Genomic DNA, 16,446 nt, shown 5'->3' on the forward strand with positions numbered 1-16,446 from the left:
GGGATCCCTGGGTGGCGCAGCAGTTTAGCGCCTGCCTTTGGCCCAGGGCGCGATCCTGGAGACCCGGGCTCCTGGTGCATGGAGCCTGCTTCTCCCTCTCCCTGTGTCTCTGCCTCTCTCTCTCTCTCTCTCTCTGTGTGTGTGTGACTATCATAAATAAAAATTTAAAAAAAAAAAATGGCTTCATCTTAGGGAGACAATTTAGGCTGCTGATTCCAGACACTGACTCTGGAAACAAAATGCCTAGGTTGAATGCCAGATCAGTTACAAACTAGCTGGGCAACTCGGGAAAAGTTGCTGAAATTTTCTTTGCCTCAATTTTTTCTTCTGCAAATTTGAGAGGATAATATTATATATATCATATGGTTATTAAAAGTCTTAAATGACTGACCTCAGGATCTTGAAATCAAGCCCCAGGTTGGGCCCCATACTCAGCATGGAGTCTGCTTAAGACTCTCTCTCTCCCTCTGCCCTTCCTCGACTGCTGTCTCTCTCTCTCTCAAAAGAAATAAAAATAAAAATAAAAATAAATCTTTTAAAAAAAAGCCTTAAATGACTTAATATGTGACAGAAATGGCCCTGATATCTATTAAGTGTTATTATGTTAACTATTATTATTGTCGTTGTTGTTCTTTCATCCTTTAGAAAAGCAATGCCCATTTTTATTTATTTACTCTAAAGCAAGGTTATTCACTGTCAGGCTTCAGGTAATCTATTAACCAATTTGTAATTACATATGAAATTCTGTGTATGTCCATGTGTTTTTTAGTTTTATTGAGATATAACTGACATAAAATAACTGCACAGCTTAAAATGTATAATTTTATATATTTTGACATTTGAATACACCCATGAAACTATCACTAAAATCAAGATTGTGACTACACTTACCATCCCCAAAAGCTTCCTTACTACCCCTCATATTTCCTCCAGTAGTAACAAAGATTTACGCAATAATTTTTTTCCTTCTTTTTTTTTTTTTTTTTTACATTTTACATTTAGGTCAACGATCCAATTTGACTTCATGGTTGAGTATGGTGCAACATAGAGTTCAATTTCATTTTTGTGTATATAGATATTCAGTTGTTCCAGGATCATTTATTTAAAGACTACCATTGTAATTGCCTTTGCCTCTTTGTCAAAAATCAACTGATCATTTATGTACAGCTCTATTTCTGAAATATCTATCCTGATCTATTTCTTGGCCTTGATTATTAATACCATACTCTCCTGACTACCATAGCTTTATTATAAGTCTTGAAATCAGGGGATGTAATTCCTTCAACTTTAGTCATCTTTCTTAAAATTGTTTTGGCTCTTCTAGTGCCTTTGAATTTTTATATGAGTTTTAGACAACAGCTTATAGGTTTCTACCAAAAACATTAGTAAAATTTTCATTTGAATTACATTAACTCTATAGATAAATCTTAGGAGAAATGATATCTTAACAATATAGTGCCTTCTGATCCCATGAACACAATATATATATAGTTCATCACTCACTTAGTTATTTAATTCTAGCAGTAATATTTTGTAATTTTCAGAGTATAGGTCTTCATGCATTCTGATATATCTCTAAGTATTTCATGTTTTTGCTGCTATTATAAATGATACTGTTTTTTAACTTCAATTTCTGACTGTTCACAGTACATAAAAATATAATTGAGGTGTCTGTATATTAGTCCTGTATTCTATAGCCTATTAAGTCCTTTATTAGCCCTAGGATCTTTTTTTGGAGATTCTATAGCATTTTCTTCATAGATGATCATGGAGTCTGTGAGTAAAGATAATTTGGTTCCTTAACTTCTAAATGGCATGTCTTTAATTCCTTTTTTTCTTCTTTTATTGCTCTGGCTAAAATTTACAGTGCAATATTGAACAGAAATGGTGAAAATGGACACCCTTGCCTTATGCCTGATTAGGAGAAAAGCATTCAGTCTTTTACCATTAAATATGTTAGCTCTAGATTATTTGTATATGCCCTTTATTAAACTGAGAAAGTTTCTACTTTATTCTTAGGTTTCTGAATTTTTATAAGGAAAGATATTAGATCTGATGAATGCTTTTTCTGTACCCATTATTATAATAGTTTTCCTTTCTTGGTCTATGAATATGGTGAATTACATTGATTTTCTTCAAATGTTAAAGCAATTTGGCATTTCTAAACCTCACACTGTCATGATGTATTATCTATTTTATAAATTGTTGATTTGCTTTGATAAAATTTTGTTAAGAATCTCTATTTATGAGGGATATTGGTCTGTAGTTTTCTTATTTCTTTGGGTAATACTGTCTCAAAGAATGAATTGGGAATACTGTCTCAAAGAATGAATTCTTTTTAAAATTTTCTGGAAGATTTTTGTGTAAAATTAGTACTCTTTCTTTCTTAACTATTAGGAAGAATTTACCCATAAATCCATTTTGGCCTAGATTTTTTTTGTAGGGGGGTTTTTTAACTGATAATTCAATTTAGTTAGGAGATATGGGGCTACTCAGATTGTGTATTTCTTTCTGAATAAATGTTGGTAGCTGGGAACTTTCAAGGTTTTCTTTTTATCTAAATAGTTGAACTTAATGTCATAAAATTATTCATAATATCCCTTTCATATGCTCTTAGCTATTTTTAATTACTAGAACATGTAGTGATGTATATTTATTATTAGTGATGTTGATAATTTTTTTTCTTTTTTCCTGATAAGTCTTGATGGAACTTTATCTTCTCAATAAAATAGCTTTTTGTTTTATTATTTTTTTTTTACTCTATTATTTTTCTATTTTCAATTTCAGTGATTTCTGCTTTGATCTTCATTTCCTTTCTTCTACATACTTTGTATTTAACTTGCTCTTCTTTTTCTAGTTGCATAAGGTGAAAGCTAAGGTCATTATTTTAATCACAAAACTTTGTGGCACAAATTTTAATATTGTTTTCTATTTCTATTCTGTACAAACACTTTGTACTTTCCCTTTTTTCATTTCTTCTTTGCTCCATGAATTGTACATAAGTGTACTATTTAGTTTCCATATATTTGAGGATCTTATCAATATATCCTTTATTTCTAAACTAATTCCATTATAATCAGAGAGCATACTTTGTATGATATGAATCCTTTTAAATTTAACTTAATTCTGTGGCTCACAAAAGAATTATTCTTGGTAGATGTTCTGTGTGCACTTGAAAAGAATGTATATTCTTTTGTTGTGGGATGTGGTGTTTTAAATGTCAGTAAGAACAAGTTGGTTTATGAAGTGTTTATGGCTTTTATATTCTTAATGATTTTCTGCTTTTTCTAGCAGTTTTTGAGGAAAGGTGTTAGAATCTCTGACTAAAACTGTGCATTCTTGTCTCTTTACCTTTGTATTAGTTGTTGACTTGTATAAGTTCAGTTATTAAAACATAAATATTTAGTAGTGGTATGTCCTCTTGATGAATTAGCATCTTTATCATTAAAAATGTTTTTCTTTATATCTTGTATTATTCTTTGCTCTGAAATCTAATTTGTTAAATATTAAAATTTTGTGTTATCTTAATGTATATTTTTTCCATATTTCTAACATATTTGTCTTTATATTTAAGGTGGGTTTATTATAGGCAACATATAGTTCAATTCTGCTTTATTTTAATCCAATCTGACAATTACTGCCCTTTAATTGGGGTTTCTAGTTCATTTATATTTAATAGAATTACTGATGTGATTGGTTTAATCTTCCACCTTGCTTGTTTCTCTTTGTTACACCTGTTCTTTATTCCCATTTTTCCTCTTTTCCTGCATTGTGTGTGTGTGTTTAATTATTTTATTTTGTTTCCCTTCTTGGGCTTTTAGTTATAGTTTCTTGTGTTTCTAGACAGTCACAGTATACATTTTATCTTTTCACAGTCTACCCATAAGTGATATTCTATTACCACATGTAGTATAAAAATCATTTAACAGTATAGTTCATTTTCTTAACCTTTGTGATATTGTTATCATGTGTCTTACTTCTGATGTGTTATATATCCCACAATACATTGTTATTGTCTTGCTTTAGACAACCTATTTATCAATTAAAGACATTTAAAGAATACAAAAAAATATTTCATATTAACCCATATGGTAACATTTCCAGTGCTTAACATTTCTTTGCACAGATTCAAGTTTCCTGCTGATAGCATTTTTATTTTGCCTGAAGTATTTCTCATAACATTTCTTGTAATGCATTCTGCTGGTGATAATTTTTTCATCTTTTGATGTCTGAAAACCATTTTTATCTTCCTCTTTGAATATCTTCTCTGTGTATAGAATTCTTGGTTGTTTTTTTCTTTTTTCTTTTTCTTTTTCTTTTTTTTTGTTGTTTTTTTCCAATGCTTTATAAAAATTTGTTCTTCTGATTTGCATTCTGAAAAAAGAAGTCTGCTGTAACTCTTAATAATGTTTCTGTTTTTCCTGGGTACTTTGAAGATATTCTCATCACTAGTTTTAATCAATTTGATTCTGATGTTGCTTTGTGTAGTTTTTTTTCATGTTTATTGTGCCTAAGGTTTGTTGACACTCTGGATCTATAGATTTATGGTTTTCATCAAATTTTAAGACTCTGGCCATTATTTCTTCCAAAATTGTTTGTCCTTATGTCCTTTCTTTTAGGGATTCTAATTACATATATATATTAGGCTGTTTGAAATTGTCTCATAGCTGACTGATGCCATGTATTCTATTTTGTCTTGTTTTTCTCTGTTTCATTTTAGACAGTTTCTATTGTTTTTCAGGTTTATGAATTATTTCCTCTTTAGTGTGTAATTGGATGTTAATACCATTCAGTGTATTTTTCATCTCAGTTATTATAGTTTTCATCTGTGGAAGTTTGATTTTAGACAGATAGATATCGTCAATGTCTCTACTTAATAAACACGATATCTTTTTCTAGCTTCTTGAACATATGGAATACAAGTAAAATAACTTTTAATGTTCTTATCTATTAATTCCATAGTCTGCATCATTACTGGATCTGCTTCTATTGCTTAATTTTTTCTTCTTCATTATCAAGTATATTTTACTTCCTTTTTTGAATGTTAATTGCTTTTGACTAAATGTTAGATACTATGAGTTTCACCTTGTTGGATCCTGGGTACCTGCATGCCTATAAGTATTTTCAAGTTTTGTGTTAGGATGCCATTAAAAAAGTTAAAAAGTCATTTACTTTGTAAGAGTTTCATTTTTTTAAGATTTATTTATTTATTTGATAGAGAGAGAGAAAGCGGGGAGGGAGGCAGGGCAGAGGGAGAGGAACATGGAGAATCTCAAGCAGATTCCCCACTGAGCATGGAGTCTGAGGCAGGGCTTGATCTCACAACCCTGAGATCATGACCTGAGCCAAAAGCAGAGTCAGACAATGAACTGACTGAGCCACCCAAGTGCCCTGAAAGAGTTTGATTCTTTCAGTTCTTGCTTTTATCATTTTTGGGCAAGACTAGAACTGCACTTAGACTTAATTTTTGCCCCACTGCTAAAGCAAAAATATTCTTAATACTCTGGCACATGCCCTGTGAATATGAGGATTTCCCTTGTGACTGATGACAAAAGGAACTATTAACAGTTAATTTTTTTGGATGGTTCCTTCCACTTAAGACCTGAGTGGATCCCTCTGCGTATGTCTACAGCTCTTTCTCTGTAGCTCCCTCCTCTCTAGTACTCTGTGCTATAGCAACTTTAGCTGCCTTGGCCTCCTCAGACTCCTAGACCTATCTCTTCAATTCAGCAAGATTGCCAGGTTCTGCATAGATTTTGTTTCTATTACACTGTGCCCTGGAAACACTAGGTAGAGATTTGGGTAACAATAGTATACTTCACTCATTTCACATCTCTTCATTGCCTGATATTCAAGGTTAAAAATTGTGATTTTGTCCAGTTTTTTAGTTGTTTCAGGTACAAGGGTAAATCTGGTCCCTTACTTTATCTTGGCCGAAAGTGGAAATCTGTCTATGTATCTTAAGAAGAAGAAGGCCTAGAAGGAAGAACTCCTTCATCAAGGAGTTATTGTTGCTTCACTGAAAATCAAGAAACACTGTTCTAAGTCAATTTATTGATTATCGGTAGGGATTATTGTTGTTATTGTGGACTGTCTTGTATATTTTAATTTGTATTTCTATTGCAGGAAGTGATATTTAAGCTGTTAAAATAATAAAAATTCTGGTCCTCTATAATAAATACATAATAAATTTAGAATGTTATTTTGGCAGATGGGATGGCTTCAGGAAATACAAATGTGTAGTATTGTCAGTCAAGATATGGTCCTGAACCAACAAAAAAGTGTAAAAGGAATAAAATTAAAGTTTCTTTGGCTCACAAAGAAAGATGGCAGGGTACTAGGAGAAACAACAACATACAAATCAAATGAAAATTAGAATTAAAGCTTGAAAAGCATTGACAGAGATCAATGTTACAGGTAACATGCACACACACAAACACACAAATATTAAGTCTGGGCAAAGACTTTAAATATATGAATAACAGGCGTAATGTCAAATAATTATGCAGTTTCATAATTTTGATAAGGGAGAATGATGCTTTTGGGATTTTAATACAAGATCTCTGACTTTCTTGCAACTTTTTAAAAAAGAGAAAAATATAGTCATTATTTACCTAGTTAGGGGTAATAGAGAAGTTTGTTTGACATTTATACACTTGAATTTTTCTGAATATTATTGAAAGGTTTTCCATATTTTTGTCATTGTTAACTATAAGAGGGAAGCCAGTAATTACCAGTGAATACCACCTAGTATTATAGTTATTTGTATATTTGTCTTATCTTTCTAGCTACACTTTGTCAGAAGATGGAAGAGACCTTACTCACTTTTGAGTATCTAACATTGACTACTATAGAGAATCACTCAGAGAAAATTCACTCATTTAACAAATATTATGAAGTACCTATTAAGTTCTAGGTACTATGTGGGGCTTTAGGAATGCAAAGGTGAGCAGAAATTTTCTATGTGGCTGCGTTCTTCAGACCAATGAAGGAGATTAACAGTAATCAAGTTATCACACAAACAGATGTAAATTGAACAATACAGAGCACTGCATGTATGATTATGTGGCATATCATATAAGTTATTTCAAGTGACTAATGAGGAAAATTCTATAACACAGTGATTGAATCAGAGCTTCTCATCCTCAGCATCAGAACTTGGCCCACATTTTTAGAACCACTTTATCCAATACCTCATAAGGAATTTCCTTCAGAAATAACATTTGAAGAAAAAAGTATATACCACGAGGTACTTCATATCATGTTTTAGAACGTGGAAACATTGCTCCTATCAGATCAAAAGTAAAGTCAGAAAGTTTCTTTGTCGTCCCATGAAGGTGAATATTCTTATAGGAATATAACAATACTCAAAGCCATTTTGTGGGAATATGAACATTGATAATGAATATAGATATAACTCTAAACCAAATGCCAGAATAAATAAAATGAAAGTTATTAAATAAAGCATGTACTAATTCATTCAGCAAATATCTATCAAACATCTACCATGTGTGTATATATGTCCCAGGCCTTGGAAACATAGTAGTGATAGTCCCTGTGCATAAGAAGGAGATGGCATAAGGGCAGAAACATATGGTAAAAAGCAAACAGGTCACTAATAGACTTCTGCTTCTCTGCATAGGCAGCCTCCCACATGGTCAAATATTTGCCCATCAGAGCAACTTGGACTCTATCCAACCAACAGAGATCAGAAGCAAGAAATATCTCCAACTTAATGAGGTACCCTGTGCTTACTGTATTGTTGGCATTAGTCCCACTCTCCTCTATCCTTTTCTTGACAGTGATTTTCAACCTTGTTTAACACAGAAGACCTTATTTGTTACTCCTATCATTCCAAACAACCTACATACTCAGCTGCTAACTTAAAGAAAAGGGGAGACTTTTCTCTATCAGCAATTTATATCTACTTCTATGTTTTATCCTGAGCCTCTAACAAGTAGCCAGGGTTTTAAAGTGAAAGCTTACCTTTACCACAGAAGTAGGATAAAAATGTCTACATCTAGTCCACAGAGATCTAGTCCTGTATCCCTGATCATACAATTTCAAATAAATCCCCAAAGAAAGCCATTTTTGTCTTCTCCAAAGCAGTTTGCTTCCAAAATGTCAAAGCTTCTCCGGGTGCGGATGGTTTCTGTGTAAGTTTTATTATGGCCACTACCATGCTTAGAGGCTTCAAACTATAGAATAAAAAATAACCTCTTTTGCCCTTCCCAACGCTAAAAAGAAAAAAGAAAGAAAAAGAAAAAAGGAAGAAAGAAAGAAAGAAAACACTCCAGCTAAATAGCTTCAAAACAAACAGGTCATTTCAAGAAAAGACATCCAATTATATAGACTCTGATTACTGGTAATAACTTGGAAGTCTTAAGAAATTTAACAACTTCAGCTCAAAACAATTAAACTGAACTGTTAAGGATAAAATCACCCCCTAGACTCAATATAGCTACAGATGCAGAAAGAGTGAGAAGGCTTACTGATTCATTGTCCCTTCTGTTTCTAGTCCCCAATGCCAAACCCATCAAATAGCAAATATTAACATGTTGTTAAAATTAGAATCCATAGAAAAATGATTTTTTTCTACAGCAGGATTATTATATTTTATTTTTCAATTTTGAATCTTGTACTTTCCAAAGACATAGAACTGATGATATAAACTCATATTTCATTCCATGTATTCATATATGTATTTCATTTATGTAAGTCAAACTTGTGACTTAGGCCTCAACTAATGGACAGTGATTTCAAAGTCATGTGGGGAATGCAATCTTTTTATCAGAAAACCTTTTTTCTTAAGGATATGAAGGTTTTCTGGACAAGAGCTTTTTCTATATTATTATTATTAAACAACTCTAGTCATATATATTTCCTTCATGTAGCAACAGCTTGAACTTACAATCAACTTGGAAAACTCTTAAAGGGATCCCTACCTCTACCTTGCAAACTGCATTAAAACTCAAAGAGGAAACTTGCTAGCTCTCAGCAACACACCTCCATCAGAAGGAGCTCCAAGAAGAAACAGTGGAGTTTGTTGTACGAATAGTGTTAACTCATCGTGTAATGACAAGGTAAGGAGTATACTTTATGTCATTACCATATCTATAGAGCATATACATTGCTACATATACTTTGAGAATGGAAAGCCACCTTCTAACAAAATCTTCATGGGGTATTGTATGATTAAAGAATATCATTGGTGAAGGAATAATTGAAGGAATTAATGGCTTACTTTGTTAAGATGAAGGAAAATCTTCATGTGATTTTTTTAAAGACAATGAGATATTCTGAAACACTTCTTATTAGTAGGCAAATAAATCTCTGTGCTACGACAAATGAATCTCATTGAGTGGTTGAAGATATCTATCTCTTTAGTTCACAAAACCATTTGTAAAATAAATACATTTTCCAAGCCCTGAAATAATTTTTTTCTGAGAAAAATAAGAGAAAAAAGTTTTATGCTAAAAAAAATAACTCACAGACTCCTTTCCCATCTTCTTTTGTAGCCGTGTTTGCCACTGGACAGCTTGCATGACAATGGCTTCCCACCTTCTTTCAAGATTTACAATGATCAGTTGCATGGGCTGGTGGTCTGCGTTCAGATTGCAAGTATCCCGGTCATCCAGAAGATGCTGGCATAATCGCAGGATGGAGGCCACTCCACGACGTCGCTGCTTGATTTCACCACAGAGAGACTGCAATATAGAGAGAGATTGATCCATGAGTGTTTACAGAGCAAAATTTCCTAAAACTTGAAATGAATTATTCTACTATAATTTCAAATTGTAGTAATATACTCAGCTATGAACAATAAGGCAAGAAGAGCTCTGAGAGAGTTGTCTTCAGGTTGGAGACCTCTATTGATACCAAACTAATACCAAAGAATTTAGCTCATCTGGTCCTCTTCCCTTTTTTCACTGATTTGTCCATTATAAAATGCTGTGTCCTACCTTGACGCCTAAGTGATTAGCAATTTATAGCTTAAAGAAATAAATCATATAAGTCATGGGAATGCTAAACAGACTGACATGCTTTGTTTTTTAAAAAAATTTTTTTATTATTTATTTATGATAGTCATATATAGAGAGAGAGGCAGAGACAAGGCAGAGATAAAGGCAGAGGGAGAAGCAGGCTCCATGTACCAGGAGCCCGACATGGGATTCGATCCCGGGTCTCCAGGATTGCGCCCTGGGCCAAAGGCAGGCGCCAAACCGCTGCGCCACCCAGGGATCCCGACTGACATGCTTTGATTACAGGTCCTAGGAAACACAAGAGATAGGAAAGTGCTCCAAAAAGAAATGGAATTTTTCCTAATTTATTCCTAGATTTTTTTGGAGCTAAAAGTTTAGTTTTCTACCGGCTGGGAAAAAGTTAAGTAAGACTGCAAAGAATTTTGATATATAACATCTATTATTGGAGGTGGGGGGGAAGGATAAGCAACATTCCTCTTCCAAAGCTTGATTAACAAAGCAATAATGTTCTGAAAACAGAAATTAGGATACTGGATTATTACTGCACTATTTGTTGGTTGCTGTTTAATAGACATTCACACAATTTAAGAAGGATATGCATGCATCAAAATAGCATTTTGCCCCCAGAAGCATTTGTATTGCTGCAGTGACCCTAAGCTGAACGATTCAAGCAAAATAGTGGGTACACATGTCTAAAAATATTATATCTTTTCTTTGCCTACGGATAGTGTGTAAGTGATATTCTAATTCAAAGCCTTCAGGAGAAATGATGATTATATCCACAAACATCACTGAATTACTAATCTCCTTCTACTGCTACAATTGGACTGTTCTAACAGTTAACAGATTGCTTATTAATCAACAAGGGTAAACAAGACAATGCAATTTCATTTAGTGCGAGAGTTTTAATGCCTAAAAGTATTTGTGCTTAAAATGTTAATCTAGATAAGGCTTCATTAGAAGAAGTCTTAAAATGATTAAGTGCGGTTCATTGAAATGTGCACAGAGTGGTAGTAGATCAGCAGGTGGACATTTCATACAGATGTTCTGCTTATTGATATAATACATGGTATAGCCATTTAAATGACCCTAACTCAGTAATAGCCGAAATTCTATTATTTCTGTAATGAGAGAACACTGTACCTTTAATATTTCTGAATTTTAAATAAGGTGAATGACAAATTCCCAAACCTCTATTTATGGCAAAATATGACTAGGAATTTTATTATTCAATTTATACCAGTGCAGCATTTTTAGTTGTTTCCTGAACTTACCCTTATTTATTTTCCTAGCATTCATTATTATTTTCCTACATAACTCCTGATATAAACCCCAAGTCTGACAAATTTCTTTACTGATGCTATTCATTTGTTCAGTGCTGAATGAGGATAAACCCCTAGATACTCAAAGATAAAATGAGGGCCTACTAAAGCAAAAAGCATTGTTTCCATCTCTTCCTCCAATACTGCTATCTCCCTACTCCTAAATGCATCCTCTCTCTTTCTCTCTCCCTCTCACACACACTCCACCCACCCTCAATTTGTTCTCTTACTCTAGAACTGTTCAGCAAGACAAACTATCAAGCCAAATTAATACCTGGCAAATTTTGGGCCAATATTAACATTTCAAGATAATAATAGAACCAAATGAAATGAGTTGAAATGAGTCCTGTGAATGTGAATATCGAGGATTTCATTTTTCATTTTTGTTTTGTTATAAATTTGTTAAAAATACAGGGCTAAAAAATCAAAAGTGATATTCCCATGCCATTAAACTGAATCTTGCAAAACTCACTTTGCAGTTGACTAGACTAATAACTGCATTCCTCAAGCCAGCAAAAAGTCCCAATGTTTCTTAGCCAAATGAAAATTTGCTATGGATGGCACTAAAAATATGTGTGGAGTTAGCACAGCCACATTGGTAACACTTACAAAGTAGCCGAAATGGACTTCATCTACCTCACAGGCATTTTTAAAGTTCTGAAGGAAAAAAAAAAAAAAGTTCTGAAGGAGGACATGTGAGATCACTAGGGCAAATTTTCATAAAGGTCATTGGCCATAATTTTTTTATGAGTATCTAGAATGTATCCAGTATTTAAGTATCTAGATGTTCCCTACCCATATCTTAATATGAGTCAGTCCAGATAGCTTAAAAACTGTGAAAGCTGCTTTTGACATTCAATATCAGATTTGATGGAATGTTAACATTCACTACCTAATTTTTGTATCTTCACAATCCTATAATTTTTTTTACTTTAAATATTCAAAGAACTTAGTCTGTATCCTAGATTAATAATGTATCCTAGATTAATAATATATCCTATATGCACGCTGGGAAATAACACTATTTTAAAAAGGAGGTGAAAATTGAGAATTTTAAATGGCCAACATCTTTTTTGATACTTTTCTATATCTAGGAGATATAACTGATAAAATAACATTCGTCTACATAAATGGGTTTCCATGACAACCATTAAAATATACATATTTATTTATAATCACAAACACATACTAAATAAAACCAATGCATTTGCTGGCAATGTTTCTTAGAATCAGTAGCTTACGTTATTTCCATGATAAACTATGCACAGAGAAATGTTAAATATAACTACACAGGAACAAATAAGTATTGTAACTATTTCTGGCTTACATTTTCAAAGGAAAGTACTTTAAAACAGAAATCCAAACTATACAATCTAAGTAAGGCACTGAAATAAGATAAACTCATCCTTATCTCTCAGTCCTCCTCTACTGTGCATTGCACCTTCCCTCTGCCAAGCACTGTTTCAGGCACATCTGTTTCACAAAAGAGCAAGTTACTGCTCCTTCTCTCGAGGTGCTGGGACTCTCCTGAAGAGAGTCTATACAAATAAGTGTGATACTGAGAATGATGTAGAGAGAGGCATGTTAACAGAAGTTTGAGCAAGTTGCTATTGGAGGAATTGGTGAAATCTTCAAGGAAACAACATGAGCCAGATGGTCCAAGCTGAATGGTGGTGGTTATAAAGACAGTAGGGTCAGGGAGCAAGTGTCCTGGGGCAGTGGGGGCACCTAGTGTGTCAGGGAGAAGAGACAGTGAAGCAGCTGGATAGGAAGTAAGGAACAGAAAAGTTCGGAATGCTTTTCGTTTTTGCCAATTTGGAAGCATTTTCCTTGATCTCTCATGAGATCATGTTGGTTCCCAAGCATAGTCATATTGCCTTCACAGAGAAGTACAGAGACAAGAGGAGTGAAAAGAAATTTAAAAAGAAAGAAAAAGCCCCCACTAATTATCAGTATATCTAAGAAAGAGATTCCAAAGGCTTTTGTATGTAGTTGTCCTATTATTTGGTAATTGTTAGGCTAATTTCTTCTTACAAGACTATCTCTGTTAGTATGGAGGTAGTTGTCTTGTATCACTTCAGAATTCAGTTGCAGGAATATAGTTTGGGTGTGCTATTTTTAAATTTCTGATGAACTTTTTATTTACTTTTACATTTTATTCAATTTCCTCATGTTATTAAACAGGCAGGCTTGCTATAAGAAATGTAAAGTAAAAATCAAAATTTCTAACTTATTTTTTTTCCTTTACAATATGCAGATCTAGAGATCTAGAGGGTTAGAACCCTCTAAATACATCTTTTTTTAACATGTTGCAATAGAGTTGCCAACAGGCTGGAGGTTTTTTTTTTTATCACACTTAACAGTCAATTTGGTTTTCAATTCATCAATGGTAATGCAAAGGAGGGCTTTTGGTTTATCTGGGGGGTTTTCTTTCTTTTTTTTTTTTTTTTAATGGGAGTTTTTCTTTTTCCTCTCCTGACTTTCTTTGTCAACCTTTTTCATTGTTTAAACCACTCTATTATTAAGCCAAATGTGATGTAACATCATTTTTTAAAAAAGATTTTATTTATTTACTTGAGAGAGGGAGAGAGCACACAGAAGCAGGAGAAGCAGACCTCAGTTGAGCAGAGAGCCTAATCCAGGGCTCTATCCCAGGACCCTGGGATCATGGCCTGAGCCCAAAGCAGATGCTTAACCGAGAGCCACCTACATGCCCTAATGTAACATCATTTTTGACACTGGCTTCAATTTAACACCATTAAAGGTAAGACTTCCAATATTGATATTTTATTTTTCATTATACATTAAACATAAATACACACATATATTGTATAATATGATTATAATTTACTTGTATACCCATATTCCTGTCATTAAACAATATTGTCATCTGCTATCAAAAAAAGATATAAATAAGCTTACAAGCAAAGAACTATAATTAGGCCCAAACCCAAACTACACAATAAGTAAAATTTAAGAATCAAATAGAGAAAAGAGAGATAAGGAAGAAAATACAATTTTAAAAATACCAAAACTAAGTATATGTTAAAAACAGAGAGAGAAAAAAATTAGCTGAGAAACTACAAATCAATTTGTCTCTATATCTTACATAATTATATTCAGCAGGTTAATGTAACATCATTGGGTAGGTCAATATGAACAAAGTGATAGGACTTTAGGTGATCTGTCAACTAAAAACCACTTATGCAGCAATTCCATTTATAAAATCAAACATAACTTTATTTTCTAGATTGATCAGTTTAACAATATGTATTGAGTGTGTCCTCTCTGTGGTAAGCACAATAAAGAAGTTTCAACCTGCATATATGATACATACCTGCCTTCAATCTAGTTGGAGTGAGGAAATAACAGAGGGGGAAAAACTGAAAAAGACATGCAACTTCTTCTGGTTTAAATAATCACAAGTAAATAGCTCCATCTCATTGTTGCAAGGGTTTCCCACATTTTTTCAAGTGTTTTTCTTCTTTTTCGCATTTTCTATATTTTACCATTTTAATTTCATGAGGTGGGCAATTGTCTTCTCTTAGTCTGCTACCTATGACTAGAGGAATAGAGCAAAGGTTCTCAGACAGTGTTCCCCGAGCCAATCAGCATTAGCATCACCTGTGAACTTGGAAATTCCAATTCTCTGGTGCCACTCCACATCTGAATCTGCAACTCTGGGATAGGCCCCAATGAGACATGGTTTAAATTTCTGATGAACTTTTGATTACAAAAGTTGTAAAGTTTGAAAACCCTGGCCTACAGGAAACAGAAACTTAGTTTTACATATAAGAGAATTAATCCAGCTGAGCAGATTTCTTTTTTTGTTTTAGAAGTATAAAATAGAGGTTACAAGTTCTGATTCTGGAGTCACACTGTTAGCCAACAGCCTAGAGACCACACCCGTTTGGTGATCAGTTATCTTTTTTAATTGTCACTAAATTACCAAAAGAAAATGAGTCAATAATTAATAGATCTTTTTGAATAGAGGTATCTTTATATTATTAGTACTTGCTTGATGATCTTCAGAATTTTCCTTTTTTTTTTTTTTAAGATTTTATTCATTTATTCATGAGAGACACAGAAAGAGAGAGGCAGAGACATAGGCAGAGAGAGATGCAGGCTCCATGCAGGGAGCCTGATGTGGGATCACACCCTGAGCCTAAGGCAGACGCCCAACTGCTGAACCACCCAGGTGTCCATATCTTCAGAATTTTCAATATCATTATTAAGAATGATAATAATGGAGGCATCTGGGTTGCACAATTGGTTAAATGTTGGACTCTTGATTTCAACTCAGGTTGTGATTTCAGGGTAGTGAGATCGAGCCACATCAGGATCTGAGCTGAGCGTGGAGTCAGTTTAAGACTCTCCCTCAGGGATCCCTGGGTGGCGCAGCGGTTTGGCGCCTGCCTTTGGCCCAGGGCACGATCCTGGAGACCCGGTATCGAAACCCATGTCGGGCTCCCGGTGCATGGAGCCTGCTTCTCCCTCTGCCTGTGTCTCTGCCTCTCTCTCTCTCTGTGACTATCATAGATAAATAAAAATTAAAATAAAATAAAATATTAAAAAAAAAAAGACTCTCCCTCAAAAAAAAAAAAAAAAAAAGACTCTCCCTCTCCCTCTGCTCCTCCCCATTGTGCCCTCTCTCTAAAATAAATAAATAAACATTTTTAAAAAAGAATGATGGGAACTGAGTGGGAAAAATTAGAGAGGGAGACAAACCATGAGAGACTCCTAACTCTGGGAAACAAACAAAGGATTGCAGAAGGGAAGTGAGTGGGGGGGAAGATGTAACTGGGTGATGGGCACTGAGGAGGGCACTTGATGGGATGAGCACTGGGTGTTACACTATATGTTGGCAGATTGAATTTAAATTTAAAAATGTAAAAAATAAAATTCTTTTTGATTCTAAAAAAAGAATTATAATATGTTAGGTTGTTTGAATACCATATTTGGGGATTTTACTCCTTTTTATTAATTTTATCAAATTAGTCATTTAGTCAGAATGAATGATGCTAATACATATGGCATTGTGCTAAATTAAATAGAAGCTTCTCTCACAAAGTGTATATAGTTAAACAAAACCATGATGATTATTTGGAAGGTAGAAGGCATCAGATGCAGGGAATGTTAAT

At 33.7% G+C, this 16,446-nt stretch overlaps 1 protein-coding gene across 5 annotated transcripts in view; it reads right to left on the bottom strand.

Annotated features, from left to right (window-relative positions):
- AKAP6 (A-kinase anchoring protein 6) overlaps window positions 1-16,446 on the bottom strand; it is a 486,958-nt gene that overhangs the window by 45,553 nt on the left and 424,959 nt on the right. For all 5 annotated transcript variants that reach the window (XM_041758859.1, XM_041758854.1, XM_041758855.1 and 2 more), the window contains one exon: window positions 9,492-9,707. In XM_041758859.1, the coding sequence (XP_041614793.1) occupies window positions 9,492-9,707 (216 nt within the window). The remainder of the gene's footprint in view (window positions 1-9,491; window positions 9,708-16,446) is intronic.

Source organism: Vulpes lagopus, chromosome 6 (assembly GCF_018345385.1).
Source record: "Vulpes lagopus strain Blue_001 chromosome 6, ASM1834538v1, whole genome shotgun sequence".
NCBI classification, from domain to species: Eukaryota; Metazoa; Chordata; class Mammalia; order Carnivora; family Canidae; genus Vulpes; species Vulpes lagopus.